Below are 17,129 nucleotides of genomic sequence, written 5' to 3' on the forward strand. Positions count from 1 at the left end.
AACTCTACTGGTCAGAATGTTGGGCGGTAATGGTCAGAAATCCAGTGAGAACTAAGAAAACAGTCCCGCGCAGGGATCTAGTGTGGTGGTTAGTCAAAATCATTTACTTCTAATTTATGTAGATATAATTACTAGCACAGAGCAGGCCTGATAAAAATACTTTCCACATTTCATTGCATATTATATACAGTTTTGCTGTTTTAATATGACCATTCATTTTTAATATTTTGCTCTCATCCATGAAAATAGATGTTACGTTTTGGACTCACTTTCACTGTAAATTAACACCTTGACTGTTAATTAGAGGCTTCTAATTAAAACCTTGTTATTGGTGCCAAAAGGAAGAAAGATATTTTTTTCCATTTCTTTTTTTCTGGGAGTGACGTTAAAGAGTTAAATGCATCCGGAGCAGAGAGAGAGAGAGAGAGAGAGAGAGAGAGAGTCTGTTCTCGTAGCGTTCAGAGAAAGACTTATGAGGTTGTGATAAGCGCCTCTGGATCACGACGCTGCGTTGGCTTCCAGCAGTCGTTCTGAGCGTTCAGCCCTGACGGCAGCCTGGCAGCCACTCGCACTTCGACCTTGCGAGTTTTGACACTCGCTGCCATAATTCCAACATTCAGTGGTTGGAGGGGAATGAGGCCATAATTCAGCCCACAGGCATGGCCTTACTGCACACACACACACACACACACACACACACACACACACACACACACAATGATACGGACATACTTTAAGCAAAGAATGATCACCTGGATCAATATTTAGTCGTTGCTCGTACAGATAAATTGTGAGGTTGGCTCCCGGTGGAAGTGTCGTTAGTGCGCTGCAGAGGAGGCGATAAGTCGTCGCTCTTTATGAGTCTTTATGAGCATTGTCTGGCAGCCTCTGGCCTGCAGGGTAGTACTAGTGCTAGTAGTAGTAGTAGTAGTAGTAGTAGTAGTAGTAGTAGTAGTAGTAGTTGGAGACTTGGCTGCAGGCTCATCTTACAAAAACCTTACATACCTGTGAGACTTTCAGTGTGTTTACATGCACTGAAGCAACCAGATAACAGACTTATTCCTCCACTACACTGATTTATTCGAGCATGTGTAGTTCAGTCTGGTTGTATGAGACCGTGGTATCACTGGAAGTACTTCACATCCTTTCAGTATATGACATAAATATTCATCAGATGTGTGTATATAGAGAGAGAGATACAGTATTCTGTATGTTTCTCTACCAGCATCTTCTTATAACACCAGAGAGGTTTATCTTCACTGTCCTTTCTACAAAATAAGACACGGCCAGTGTTCACTCTCTATATATATGTATATAATGTCCTCCCTGTGGGTATTTGCTGTAGTAAGAGGGAGCTGAGATTCTGGTGTGCAGATATTCCTCGTACTGCTATTTAATAGACGACTACTCTACACTGTACTGTCTTTGTACAGTATATTATACTTCTTGCAAACTGCATCATGTGGCTTTATTGTTTCTGCTGTTATCATGGATTTGAGTTGGATCTGTTTGAAACACCTGTGTTGTTCTGACGTCTGGACTTCTGCAAGAAAAATCATAAAAGTTATAAATATCAATGATATTTTCAACAAATGCTTTGCACAGTCATGTAAATATTGAAGATAATTATAAGAAAACCTATAACTTTAAACATGCTTTAGCTGGCATGCACAGAGAACGTGAACATTGACATTGAATGTAATAAAACATATCACAGCTTTATAATAAGAATATAGACGAATCTGACAGCTGATTTATGTGTTTCACTCTCAAGCGCCGCCGCCGTCACCGCGGCGTCAGAGTGGAAGCGAAGCCTCCCTCTGATAGATGAAGGTCGTCTGTGTGAATGTGGAAGTTATTCAGTCTTTAAACACCAGTCTGTAATTAATTATGAAGCAGGCTTTGGTTTAAACTAACGAGCTTCTGCTCGACTTCCACAGTCTGGATGTTAAAGTGCTGTAAGGAGTGACGGGCTAGCTTCGGATTTAATTCATCAAACTCAACGATTTCCTTCATTTTAAACAGAATACAATTATAATTTAAACTAATAAATAATCAGAAACACATGATACTATAAAATAGGGGTTCTCCAATACACATACATAATTCGGCAAAGGACAAATAGTGGGGTCTTTTTACGAATATTTGTCTCATACAAATATTTTAAAAATTATTTGTTTTTGGGAAGAAAGAAAAAACCATGTCAGTTATAGTCGCTATCTCAGTGTCTCTCCTCTGCTCCGCTGTGACGTCTATCAGCAGGTCTCAGTGAGGGGAGTCACATCCACCTGCTACATGACGCACATTTCCTAATTTGGACATCACTCTCAGAGTTGGGAGTGTTCCCCAGAGATAAAGCTGAGCTACTGACATACGCTTCATGAACACTTATTGTAACACTTTAATTTTCTAAAATTAAAAGCGTAATAAAAACAAAAACAAAAACAGGATCTTTAAACCTCTCTCCACTTTTATTTAAATACAAATACAAATACAGATACAAATACTCTGCACATCTCTAGTTTCTACAAACAACGCCAAGGCGACATTTTCACATTTACACACTCTGGAGGATGTTTTAGTCTAAATGGAGAAACAAAACAGAAGGAGGAAGATGTGTTTACTAATCTTACATCTATATTTGTTTACATTTAGTCAAACCGTCTCCATTAAGTCATGTGAATCAGCTGTTTCAACAAATACAGATACAAATACAAATACTGGGCTCTCTGCACATCCCTACTATAAAAGTAGAGTTTCAGCTGGGAAACCTGGTGCTAAGCTAACAGAGATCAGCTGCAGTCAAGTAAATAGGATTCAATCTATTTACATTATAAACATTACAATACTGAGAGGCTTGTGACTTACACTTCCTGTTTATATAAAGTGTCAGTTTGTTGATGGAGCAGCTGATAGAGATTAAATTCACCGAAAAATAAAGTTTGGCAGATTATATTATATGATGTGTATATTTTCAACATATAACTGGATCTCCTATTATTATTTTTAAATCCTTTTACATAAATCACAGAGTTTGTTGCCAGTTTACGAGTGAGGATTCATCTGTATCTTCAATTTAATCCCAGAATAAAAACAGTAAAAGTCTGATTCTGTGTGCATTCTTGCATCAAATAAATAATAACCTTTTCCCCCTTGATGTAAATGTGCAGCGTGTCTCGCATCACCTGAATATCAGCGTCCTGTCTGACTGACTGCAGAGTGACGAGCTGTTAGTCTGAAACAGGATCTACAGCACGTCAGCTGATGGATGAACGTCAGACATCCAATATGTGAGAAGAGGGAGAGAGAGGAGGAGGAGGAGGAGGAGGAGGAGGAGGGAGAGACATGTTTCTGTAAATACGGTCGGTTTGAACAGACATGACACCCCAGCGCACACGTCTCCTGTATCACTGATCACTCTGATGGATTCTTCATGCTTGAGCGAGGAGATTACAGGCTGATCAATAGCTGTGTGTGTGAGCGTCTCACTCTGACAGGCCTGTCTTGTACCTTTTCTCACCGCTTGTGAAGTAGACAATGTTAGAGCTCCTGCAGCCATTATGAAGGTAATATATCCAGACGAGTCAATCTGACGGCTGCCGCCTCCATGACGTCTGTTTCCAGAGAGAACAAGGCTGTGAGGAGGTTTATTCTTCATTAAAAACATGGAAATTACAGCTTTAATTACATCCTGATCAACCAGAAAGCAAAACAGAGGAAATAAACACCTATAAAATAAAACCAGATACAGTAGCAGCCAAAAGTTTGGACACACATTCTCATTCAAGCAAACGGGAAGATGTGTCCAAACTTTTGTGACAGATAATCTAACATGGAAGCAGCTTAGTTGGTTTAGTTCAGGGTTCTATGAGTTGGATTTGAAGTTATTTCCTAGTTGAAATGTTAGCAAATATGTATTTTTATCCGACAAAGTGTATATGAGGCTCCACAAAGCTGTTGACTCAAACACTCCTCAGACCTGCAACACTGATCAATTCAAGACTGAAGCTTTTCATGGTTGTTATATTGATGCCTTTTGTCATGAAATGTTGCCCTGAATATTTATGTGCAGAGCTTCTCGGTAGCAGCGTTGCGTGTAGATAACAACAGAACCCAGCTGTGAGGCCTCGGGTCATGTGATGCTTCATATAGTAGAAATGATTGGAGGCACTACTCATTGATCTGTTAACATGAAAGAAAATTCATATAACAGAAATTACAACATGCATGCGAGCACAGAGAGATCCTCAAGTTTAAATAAACACTGAGTGGTTGATATTGAAGACAAAATTAATGCATATTTGTTCTCATGCTAGTATAGTCAGATAAAAGTATCGAAGCACCAGAATACAGGAAATGACATCTACTCATACAGTCTCGATGCTTCCTTACACCCTTGTTGCTAACGGTAACAACACCGCCAACTATTTCCCTGTTAAAGGGTTTTTTATGGAGTTTTTCCTGATTGGCCCCGAGGGTCTGAGGACAGAGGATGTTGTTCTGCTGTACAGACTGTAAAGCCCCCCCGAGGCTAATTTATGATCTGTGATATTGAGCTACATAAACAAAACTTGGACTTGGATTTTGAATATAGAACGACCCTGATCATTAGACGTCCACCTTTTCCAGCAGCCGGAAGATAAACACGCTTTGACAGTCGTCCTGTTTGGGGGGAAGTTTCCCTGAGATTCTGTTAATCGGAGCAGAAGCGAGTCCTCGTCCTTCATTAAAGCAGAATGTGAATCCCACATTAGTCTCTCAGTCTCTCTCTCTCTCTCCTGTCAGATTCTTGGAAGCATCAGAAGTATTTTCTCCAGCAGATATTATTTTTTTACTCGTTAAGTCTTTTTGAGCTTTTCATCACCTGTGACAGCGGTAATCAGCAGCGTGACGGATGATTCAGGGTCGTGTCTGCTGCGTGGTGGAAATCTCTTTAACTTCCTGCTGCATGGAGAGTTTCTGCCTTTACAGGAACACATCACGCCAACATAACTACACTTTAACAACAGAGGATACTGGTCAAACTGGACGCTACATACACATGAACATTCTGACTGGTGACCACCTGCCTGTCACGTTCATCCTGGATGTGAATCACTTCACTCACATTTAGTGCTGACTGACTGGAAGAAACTCACTAGCCTAGCAACATTAATGCTACAAACAACCCAGAATGCAACACTCTCCGGTGTTACCGCTGGATGTTTTGAACATATAACTGTCTCGTCCTCGAATATAAGATGACCTTCACTTATTAAATCTAATTTTCAGAACAAAACATTGTCTTATATATGGTAATACATTCATTATTTAACATTCACTACATGTTCCTGTCTAACTCTCCCTCTGTGGAGAGAGTTTTTTAAGAAAATTTGAATTTCCTTATCAGGATCCCCGGAGTATAAAATAATCATTACCGTTATTAAACATTTATTATATGATTAGACGGAGACATAATGAATAATCAGAGAATCACCTTCATCTTTTAAAGCCTGTATCCTGTTTTAAATGACAGCGTGTGAAGGTGTGAAGGTCATTTAGTCCTGATGGAGAGAGATTTTAATGTATATAGATACAGTATAAATATAAAATCCAGAGTGATTATTACGTGTTGACGACTGCATACGTAATGAAAAATGTTTTATTCATTTGTTGGATAAAATGTGGGACGATCTCCTCTTACATGCAGGATATCTGAGCTGAGATCCTGCAGCTCAGCAGCTGAATGTGAGATGAACCATGGAGATATATATTATTATATTATTAAATATTAAGACGGTTTGCAAAGAGTTTTAACAGACTGGATGAATATATTTGTCCTCTTTGTCCTTCAAGAAGCCTAATTTATGATTCGGAGGCTTCAACTGTGTGAGTTACATACTGGACCGCGATTGGCTCTAAAAAAAACCTTTTTGTGATGTCACAGATCAGCTGACGTGTGTTCGAATCTGATTCTCACTTTCAGCCTTTTAGTGTCAAACTGTGCACAGTGAAGCTCAAACATCCAGCTGAAGGAGACAAGAGGAAAGTAATCTCACAAAAACATACAAAACCATCTTTTTTTGTTAAGACCACACCAGTAAAACCAGCTGACACTGAACTGGGAGGCTGAGTTTGAAGAGTTTGAGGTTGTTGTGTGTGACGTGACGTTCAAGGTCGGGGGGGGGAAAGACTGATGAGTAACAACAAAGAAAAGAGAAAAAGAAACAAGACAGAAGAGAGAATAATAAATAAAGTTAATAATAATGATGAAAATGGAAGAGGCAGGCGATTCCAGTCTTGCAGGGTTGTAAATTTTCCCTGCAAGGCCTCCAGCCAGCAAACCCGCGGGGTGTATAATATTTTATGTCATTCTGGAGGACAGTTACAAACGACATATTTTATCATATCATTTGTTGGACTTTTGTGTGCTGTTGGCGGTGAAATTCTGAGTATAAATCATCTGAAAGAAACAGAAAATAACCAAAACGGGAACCAACATAATAACTTTATGTATTTCTGATTAGTGTTTATTTGGGCTGCAAAACATTTTAAATACACATAAATCTTCATTTCATTCATAAATCCTCAGATGCTCCTCTTCTTGCATGATGAGACAGTTTAGTGTTTGGGTTTCCTGCTGCTGTTACCCATGATGCACCGTGGCTTTAAGATGTAGAGCATGGCTGCAGCTCTGGCGCCCTGCGGGAGAGCCGATCACATATATCAGCTGCTAATGATGAGACGTAGCCAAACATTTATTTTCACAAATCGCTCTGATCGCTCTCATCGCTCTTAGAGCTGCAGCGGGATGAAGTCGTCCATCAGACGCCTCTGAAGGAGCTAATTAAAGAAAGTTGTCTGTCAACTTAATGTTTGTCTCTCGCTCCACCGAGACGAACACAAGGACACACATTTCTGTTTCTCTTTCCTGCATCAGCAGATAAAATCTGTTCAGAGCTGCAGCAGATAGTTTATAAAGATATCTGACTGATATATTATTATATATGACATCATTAGATTATTAATAGTGAAGCATCAGTGTTAGAGCAGCATGTTACTGTTGTAGCTGCTGGAGGTGGAGCTAGTTTACACTACTTTATATACAGTTAGCTAGTTTAGTCCAGTGGTTCCCAACCTAGGGGTCGGGCCCCTCCAAAGGGTCAGCAGATAAATCTGAGGGGTGGTGAGATGATTAATGGGAGAGGAAAGAAGAAAAAACAAAGTTCTGATACACAAATCTGTTTTCAGTTTTTGGACTTTTTCTCTAATCTTTGATTTTTGCTGAAATATTGGATCATTTGAACATTTATTGAAATGAAAGCATGTGAGAAGTTTAGAGGGAAAAATCACTATTTGGTGGAGCTGTTAACAACTCATAGACATGTGAAATGTGACCCCGACTACACACTGCTTTTTGTAAGACGTCAAAAGACAAAAAGGTTGGAAACCACTGGTTTCACCTTTAACAATGTGTTGTATTTTAAAAGCTTGTTATATTATCCATTGTGTCAAATCTTCATCTGAAAAGTAACTAAAGCTGTCAAATAAATGTAGTGGAGTAGAAAGTACAATATTTCCCTCTGAAATGTAGAAAGTAGAATCACATGGAAATACTCAAGTAAAGTACAAGTACCTCAAAACTGTATCAAAGTACAGTAGTTGAGTAAATGTACTTAATTACTTTGCACCACTGACAACAATTAAACAGTTTGCTATGAATCTTTTTAAAGACATTCATGCTGACGTCTCTCTGGCGCCACCATGAGGTTGATGTTTGTGGTTCAGACTGAAATTTCTCAACAACTATTGGATGGATCGCTGTGAAACATGGATGAATTGTAATAACCTTGGGCATCACCTGACTTGTCATGTAGCGCCATCATCTGGTCAAAATGTAATTTTGTCCAATAACACTCATGATACGAAGTCCTAATTAAGCAGAAATGCTCACAAATACCGACCCCAACCAAAGACCAGTGTTCAATGACATTAACCCAGTTTAATTGACATGCTTTTATTGTCAATGTGCAGTATTTTAATCATACAGTCGTCTTGATGACGTGGATGTTTGCAGGTCGTTAACATGAGAATCTTCCGTCTCTACCATCCGTCACAGCGCTGACTACTACTGAATCTGTGCGTTCGATCCACACCGACCGACTCTGACCTGCGTTCAGCGTTTCTGTCCACAGTTCTGTCAGCGGCGGCTCCCGACCAGCTGAGAGGACAAACTGTCTTCACTTTACTGAACCAAAACAGTTTTAGAATAGAAATAAAAACTGACTGTTTGTCAGCGAGCGAAGGATCTGCCTGTAGTGAAACAGGTGAGCTCACAGACAGAACGGGAGCCGATCGAGCAATCAATATAGATACCGTTAATAAGTCCAGAACATATAAACAGCAGGTTACGTTCGTCTCTCAGAGTCAGTGTGGATCAATACATTTGATCAGATGGACTTGTGTCTGGAGATGTGTGAGTGTCAAAAATGCCTCTAAAAATGAGAGTCTAGTCGTTAGTCTTTTTTTTTTTGTGAATTACATTTTAATTGATTTTTCTGTATAAACACACACAAAACGATGAAAACAAACACACTCATACATAAAGCTTTCGATGCCTCTTACTGGCTGAGCGATTACGGCTGATTGGTCAAATAAAGACGCTGCAGAAGGAAACTATCTCACAGAAACTCGACGATCAGGTTCCAGACGTTCACTTCACATCCACCGTTTCATTATTTATGAACTTATTGTGACTTCACTTCATCAGTTTAACGAGAAGGTCGTGTTTCATCACCGCATCATCGTAATGCGTCTGTCAGCTCCCACTTACCCTTTAACATGATAATGTAATTAATGTTAGATTACATTAGAGCAGCGCTAATCTGTCCTAAAAGAGAATAAAACAGCTTCATAAACACGGACGTCAAAGATGCTGCAAGATTTATTATTACAATTTCTACATTTATGTTTTAAAATAGCAAAAAATAAACCAGTCAGACGGAGCACATGTGGTGTTTCTGATACAACAGATTGGATCATTGATCGTATATGTTTATATAATGTATTTATGCAGCCGAAGGCAAACAGACAGACATCTTCATATCTCTGCTCGTCCTTGTATTGATTAGCTGTCAGATCACTCATCAATAACGTCTCCTGACAGAGCAGGAAGATATATCTCTGTCACTGCAAACAACAAGCCAACTATGAAATCTTCTTTCCTCTTCAGGAAATAAGACAATCTTTACATTTCTTGGTTTAGTTCGTCTCCCATGAAGAGAGAAAAGTCTTCATGCAGCAGAAAATCACGACAACAGAATAATACGCACGGCGTCCAACGATGGACGGACTGTCGCTGCTGTTAAAAGAGAGAAAGGAAAGAACATGTAAGAAAAACAGGAGGAAACAGAAAAAGAAGTTAATGAACTAAAAATTAAAAGAAAACATCATGAAAGAAATGAAAAAAGGAAAGAAAACCAGAAGAAAACAGAAAATGAAGAGAAAGAAGTAACATGAAAGAGACAAAAAGAGAAAGAACGAAAGAAAGAAAGATAGAAGAAACCCCGAAACAAGGAGAATAAACGAAAGAAAGAGAGAAAACAGAGAGAAAGAAAGAGGAAAGAGGAGATTTTCTAGTTCAGGTCTGCTCATACTGCTTCCAGGAAGTAGCCACATCCTACTTAATTAACCAGCCCCCCACCAGCAGCGCCGGCTGTGAAGCCAATGAGACATGATGTCCAGATCCTGTAATTACACGCTACCCCCCCCCCCCCCCCCCCCCCCCCCCTCACACACACACACACTCACACACACACACTGGAGGAGAAATCACTGGTTTTATTATCAGAATTTGATCCGTTCGGTCCGATAACATTTGGAAAGTTTCAAAGAGCTGCGTGATTAAATTATTCGATCTAATCTAAGGACTAAACACTGTGTGACCTGATTATGGATGTATTATCTGTTATATCATAGATCACAGCGACTGTTTTTAATTTAAAACATTTCAGCAGACACATTTTAGTAGGAATTTATTGATAAAAACGACGTTTGTTGTGTTTTGTTTTCATGCTACATGCGGCCGACCGCCGGCCCTCTGATTGGTGGAGGTGGTTGTTTGCAGCATCTTAAAAAAAAATGCTTTAATCACCAATTAAACATCAGCAGTTCAGTATTTATCTGTTGTGATGTTTAAAGTCTCTATTGAGGAAAATTAGATCCATTCAGATGAAAATGTGTATTAATACAACAGTTTACATAGCATTTCTCATTTTGTTGGTTATTTGTTAGACTGCAATTAATATGCAAATAACAACAACTAAATGCACAATAATGAGCTGTTTTCTGCATTAATATAAATGTATATAAATGAAGGGAATATCCATCCCATAGTTTCTGACTCAACATTTACAAAGAAATGTTGTGTTGCTAATAAATATCCCTCGTTTATCCCTCATCACCGACACAAAGCGACCTTCATGAGCGGCGTGATATCTGATGACAGCAGCGGCTCTTTCAGGTCAAACTCTACAAAGTCCTCACGCTACTTTCCATAAGATGGCACTAAATATTAGTCTTAAAGTTAGTGAACAGAAGAGGTCACGACCTTTTATCTGCATGACTGAACCTGCAGAACTTTGTTAAGTGGTGTTGAGATGTAAAGCAGAGCAGACAGCTCCTCCTCTTATTACCTTTGTGCCCTTTTCAAAGGACAAATCAAGACATTTTCTCCTCACGGTGTGTCTGTATCTATATTTCATATCTACGGTGAGACGGAACACTTTAAATGAGTCTCAGGATTTACTGTATGCAAGAAACACTTATACAAACACATTTGCTCTTAAGAGGCACCTGCAGTTCAGATGATTCAGGAGCATCCGTGGCCCGAAAATTTACAAGTTTAGATCTGTTGTACAAGTCATGAACTCAACACATCACTATTTTACTCATAGAGGATAAAGATGGACTTGGCGAGGTGCGGCGTGTGGTTGGTTTGCATTAGAGCCGCTTCGGAGTCCAGAGTTGCAGCTTTTCTGGTCTTTTCCAGTTTGGAGTTGAGACCTTTAGCTACTTTAGCTAAACTGTGCTAACAGAGCAGGTTTCATAATCAAGTCACATTAAACTGAGTGAAATATTGCAACAATAATCCGACTCAGTTTGAGTCCAGGAGCCGAGGAGAGCAGCAGGTGAGCCGACTGTCAATCACAGCTGTCGATCAACGCCCACACAGCAGACATCAAAGCTACTGGAAGTCTTCAGATCTCATTAACGGAGCAATAATTTCCAAAATGACCACCAGCACACTTATTAAAGGGCCTGAATTTAGAGATTGAGACCAGAACGACTCGTTGAAAACAACGACTGACTCAGTATTTGTGTGACAGAAATAAAGAAGAGACGCTAAAAAACATCTTTCTACAGTCAAACATCTTTGGAGGGAGTTGGACAGGAAGTGGTGGTATTGGATGGATGATGTTGGAGGATGTTGTGGCCTCCAAAAACTGCAGGAGTTCTGAGAGAATGTTAAAAAGGAAATAAGATGCAAAATTAAACTTTGACCCAAAGTTATTTATCTTATAGGCATCCCCTCTGTATTTATTAAGGATATTTCTTTTAAAAGCTTAAAAATGATTATTGTTGTGGATATTCTGAGCGATGGTCAGCAGTGGAGAAAGACACACGAGACTTTTGATGTCTTAATGCTGAAAATGTTTATTGAAAGAACTTCGCCGAGTGGAGAACCAAAACCAGTAAACACCAGAGTGTCTCTTTCCATTCTCCCCTCTGAAGGTCCGAGTCCTCGTCTTTATCAGCCTACAATATGAAAAATGAATATTATTGGTTCACTAGTTTCTAAACAAGGGACTGCACTTTACCCGTCATTTCAGCAGTTTTGGTTTGAGCATCTGACTGTGTCATCCACCTATCTGTGTTGTTTAGGGAAGCCTCCTCTGACCTTGGTAACCATGGAGATGCTGATATACTGTCTATCAGTTCCCCCAAAACATCACAGACAGCTGACATCTCAAGGACAAGATATCTTCATCTCTGATTAAGAATTACAGTGTGACCTCAAAGCCGAGCTTGACCCAATGTGACCTCTAAAGATGGAAAAATTTCATAACAATTATAATCCTGAACTGAAAATAGGTATTTTTATGGATTTTATTTTTATGGTCACCATGTCAAAAACAAAGAGCTGGAATATAGAAACGTTCTATGTCTTGTGTATTTCTGTTTTTTAATGTTTTTCTTTTTAAATTATTATTTTATTGTTTCTTTAATATTTTCTTCAGTTTGTTGTTTTTTTTTCATTTGATGTCTCTTTTCCATGAAGTTTATATGTAAAGATTTATATTATTATGTATTAAATGATGGACTGTTTTTACTGCAGTTGATTTTGGTTTCATATTTAATCTCTAAATTCATCCAGATGATTGAAAGTGTTTCTCGTCCTGTAAAGAAAAGCAGAGATGATGTGTTCACAGCTCTGAAATCATCAATTTAGTTCGTACCTCTCAGAAAATGGTCTTAAATCACTGTTACGTGCCACTTCAGAGCAAATCTGTTCATATGAGAGCTTCTTACACATTCTGATAAAAAAAAAGCTTTGATTCACTTTTATAAGTTGACACTTTGTGCATCAATAGTGCGTCTGGCTGAGTGCTGGAGCGCGTTGAGTCAAGAAACAGAAACAGGAAAATAAAAAGCTGCATACTTTTTTTTATGCAGTTGAATGACAGTTATTGAAACTGTCTGGAGCTTTCACAGCCTGTTTTCTTGCACTTTCATGAAATATCAGGCAGCAGAACTCTTTTCTCTTTTCTCTCTTATGCTCCATAAAAATGAGCTGCATTTTTACTGCTTTCAGCTTTTTCAATTGCAGAAACTTTCACCGTCGCTTACTGCTGTTTGGATGAAGATTAACCTTTTAAGAAAGTTTCTTAAAGGTTAAAGCCATTAACGATAAAATAAAAAAAACTTTTTTCACCTTAATGTTCCACCTAAAATCCTCTTTCAACAGGAACTACATCCCCAGCTGGTCTGCAGGTTCTTCTACATTAACGTCTGTGTTGGTTTTGTGTCTCCTCAGGTGGAATCTGTATCGCTCAGTCGCTGAAGATCCCTCATGACCACAAACCCTCCGACTTCGATAAAATCATCCGTCTGCTGCTGGACACTCGCTACGCCAGAGCGGTCATCCTGTTCGCCTCCGATGAGGACATCAGGTAAATAAACACTTTATCTAAACAGTAAATAAACAGTAGTGGGAGACGAAGCCGTAGGAAGATTCATGTCTGCGGCGGAAGAGTCGAAATTAACACATTTATAGTTAAAAGCAGTTTGTGTAGCAGTGGAGGAAAGTAGATTTATTCAAGTACTGTACTTTAGTACAATGTTGAGGTATTTGTACTTTACTTGAGTATTTCCATGTGATGCTACTTTCTACATTTCGGAGGGAAATATTGTACTTTCTACTCCACTACATTTATTTGACAGCTTTAGTTACTTTTCAGATGAAGATTTGACACAATGGATAATATAACAAGCTTTTAAAATACAACACATTGTTAAAGATGAAACCAGTGGTTTCCAACCTTTTTGTCTTTTGACGTCTTACAAAAAGCAGTGTGTAGTCGGGGTCACATTTCACATGTCTATGAGTTGTTAACAGCTCCACCAAATAGTGATTTTTCCCTCTAAACTTCTCACATGCTTTCATTTCAATAAATGTTCAAATGATTCAATATTTCAGCAAAAATCAAAGATTAGAGAAAAAGTCCAAAAACTGAAAACAGATTTGTGTATCAGAATCAGTGTAACATTGCTGGTTTGGATCCAAACATGAGATTTGTTGACAAGAAGAAAAATAAAAAATCACCAGAATGATCCTTTAAGTTGAGCTCAGAGAAACGTTCGTCCTTCAGCAGATCAAACAAACTCTGTTACAGAGACGAGAACAAACATCCAGCTGAAGGAACAAGAAGAGAAACATGTTTTTAACCGAAGGGACTGTAGTCATTACATGCTGCTGCTGTTACAGACGGTGATGTTGTTACAGACGGTGATGCTGTTACAGACGGTGATGTTGTTACAGACGGTGATGTTGTTACAGACGGTGATGTTGTTACAGACGGTGATGCTGTTACAGGCGGTGATGCTGTTACAGGCGGTGCTACTGTTACAGATGGTGCTGTTGTTACAGACGGTGATGTTTTTACAGACGGTGATGCTGTTATAGACGGTGATGTTGTTACAGACAGTGATGCTGTTATAGACGGTGATGTTGTTACAGACGGTGATGTTTTTACAGACGGTGATGCTGTTATAGACGGTGATGTTGTTACAGACAGTGATGCTGTTATAGACGGTGATGTTGTTACAGACGGTGATGCTGTTATAGACGGTGATGCTGTTATAGACGGTGATGCTGTTACAGACAGTGATGCTGTTATAGACGGTGATGCTGTTACAGACGGTGACGCTGTTACAGACGGTGATGCTGTTATAGACGGTGATGCTGTTACAGACGGTGATGCTGTTATAGACGGTGATGCTGTTACAGACGGTGATGCTGTTACAGACGGTGATGCTGTTATAGACGGTGATGTTGTTACAGACAATGATGCTGTTACAGGCACTGATGCTGTTACAGGCAGTGATGCTGTGTGTGTGTGTGTGTTTGGATGCAGGGGGATCCTGAATGCCTCGAAGCGAGCGGACCAGCTCGGACACTTCCTGTGGATCGGCTCCGACAGCTGGGGAGCCAAAAACAGTCCCATCCACCAGCTGGAGGACGCTGCTATCGGAGCCGTCACCATCCTGCCAAAGAGAGCCACCATCAGCGGTGAGTTCACACCTTTAAATCTTTTATGTAAACTGACATGTTTTTGTCTGTGATAGCGTACACACTCTGCTCTTCCTTGATTGAGCAGAAAACACTCAGTCATCAGTGAGAACATTCACTCTTTACCGTTTCTTGCTTTCCTGTGACACAGGACTCTTCTGATGATGATAATATATAATCATCATTCTGCCAGAGAGACACAATCAGCACTACTGTATCTGCAGCACCTTCATGTCTCAGTCAGACTTTAGATTTATTAAACTTTTATTCCAGGAGCAAAGATAAAGAGAGAAGTTATCCATCAGTCTGTGTGAACTCTGTCCTCTTTGTATTTTTTATTTTATACGACGTGGTTTCCATAAAATTTTGCTTTGGTGCTTTTTATCTGTTGCATTGTTAATGCATATGTAGCATTATATTATGTTACAGTTACATCAACATGAAGACAGACAAGTATTATTTAAATTCAATCGACTCAGTATTTCTAGAGAGAAGTTGAGGCTTTTTGAACGGCTGTCGGTGGTACTTTAAGCCTCCAGATGTGGCAGCTGCTGCTTGGTTAAACCAGATTAAGCTAAATTTGAACTGTTCATTGTTTTTCAATGGATTTTTTTTGGAGACACATGTTTTTTGTTACGTGGTCATTCAACAAGTCCGAGTCTTGGTCTTCTCACCCTCCTTGACGCTCTGGCTGAGCTTCGTCACAACAGACGTGACAGTGATATTGATCTTCTCATCTAACTGTCAGTAAGAAAGTGAAAAAGTGTGAAAAGAGTCGTATAGAATACTTTCTGTTTGAGGTCTGAGATCATAAAGATGCACAAAACGTTGATCAGAGGAAACATGAATTATGGTTCGACTGACTTTAAAGAAAAAGCAGAAAACAAAATGCTTTATTGATGATGATGACAGCCCGTAGATGAAGATGAATTGGTATCACAGCGCAGTTTTAGTCACTACAGACACTGTGAGTGTGTCGTTAAGTCAAACAAAGATGTTGACGAGGATGTAAACCGTTTGTTGTGTCAGTTCTGTTAACGTGAAGACTTTGACTTCAAATACAATATGAATCCTTTGTTCTTTTTTTCAGTGAGCAGCTTAATGGGAAACAGAAAAATCAGATTTTATTTTCTGGAATCAAACTCCTCCTGCACACACAGAAAGCTTCTGTATTCTTGCTGCTGATGTCGTGCTGTAACATGAATTTCTGACCTTTTCTGCTCCTCAGAAACATATTTCTCAGACTTGCTTTGCCGGGAGCTTGATGCAAACTGGACGAGCGGCTGAGTTTAAAGTGTTTTAACCTTGAAGAAGCCTAAAGGGCTCGATGCTGGTGCACTGTAATAAACATTGTCCTCTTCGATATGCTCTGTAGTACCTTTTGTCCCCTCTTTTTTTGACATATGATTTGTGGAAATGGACGTTTTCCGGGCATAAAGTCAGCAGGAGAGAATAGTGGGCCGTGACGGGCGGTCTGGGTAACTGTGAGGGCAACAGATCCATTAAACTGAGGGTGAAAGAGTCCGAAAAAAAAGGTGAGAGGGAGAGAAATCTGGCTTCATGATGAGAGTCAGAAATGAGCTGCAGGGTGTTTATTAACCTCCCGTTCCTCTGCTGGAATATTACCTTTATGAATATGCACCATGTGAGCACAAAACTGTAATAAGGACGATGTTAAAACTGGATTTTAGGACAAAGAGTCTCCTCAACGTCAGGCTGTTATGTCTCGTCTCAGGCAGAAACCAGAAACCTCTCACTGCATTTAGAAACCACTGATGGCTACAGGCAGGAAATAAGAGTGATGTTAGCATGAGAGAAAAGTCATGTTTGCATGAAAAATGTAAAGTAGCATAACGATAAAGAAGGAACGTTAGCATTAAAATAAAACATAATGTTAGCATTGGAAAGTGTGCGGTTAAAATTAGCATTTTAAAAAAGTAATGTTAGTGTAAAAATATCTTTAGCAAAATATATAAAAAGCAAAGTAGTATAAATAAAAACATAAAATTAGAATGAAATAGTTGTTAACATGAAAAACAAAAAAAATAATGTTAAAAATGAAAACTGTGTCAGTGTTCACACAAAAGTTTGTGAACTTAAACTTTGTACAGACTCCTGTCAGTCATGCAAACACAGAAGAAGAGAAAATACAACCACAGTTGTAACAAGGTAATGAAGCAGGAAGCAGCTACAGGCGGTTTTTATATCGTCTTTATTTAAACCTTAAAGAGAGAAAGACACAGTCATCAGTTTACATTTGTGTTGAAACTGTTCTGTGTAACTTTAATAATGATGCAGA

The 17,129-nt window shown here is 39.2% G+C and overlaps 1 protein-coding gene and 1 long non-coding RNA gene across 2 annotated transcripts in view; one reads left to right on the plus strand and one right to left on the minus strand.

The window, feature by feature from the left end:
- Positions 1 to 2,506: 2,506 nt before the first annotated feature.
- Positions 2,507 to 3,839, minus strand: LOC121889706. The gene is made up of 3 exons (XR_006093607.1): positions 3,521 to 3,839; positions 3,186 to 3,261; positions 2,507 to 2,583 (listed from the first exon to the last, which is right to left on the minus strand). It is a non-coding gene; the product is annotated as an uncharacterized LOC121889706 (long non-coding RNA).
- Positions 3,840 to 11,981: 8,142 nt separating this feature from the next.
- LOC121889612 (metabotropic glutamate receptor 7-like) overlaps positions 11,982 to 17,129 on the plus strand; it is a 146,824-nt gene continuing 141,676 nt past the window's right edge. The window contains exons 1-3 of the mRNA XM_042401708.1: positions 11,982 to 12,132; positions 13,076 to 13,211; positions 14,676 to 14,830. Coding sequence (XP_042257642.1) covers positions 12,090 to 12,132; positions 13,076 to 13,211; positions 14,676 to 14,830 — 334 coding nt within the window. The 5' untranslated portion in view covers positions 11,982 to 12,089. The remainder of the gene's footprint in view (positions 12,133 to 13,075; positions 13,212 to 14,675; positions 14,831 to 17,129) is intronic.

Source organism: Thunnus maccoyii, chromosome 3 (genome assembly GCF_910596095.1).
Source record: "Thunnus maccoyii chromosome 3, fThuMac1.1, whole genome shotgun sequence".
Lineage (NCBI taxonomy): Eukaryota > Metazoa > Chordata > Actinopteri > Scombriformes > Scombridae > Thunnus > Thunnus maccoyii.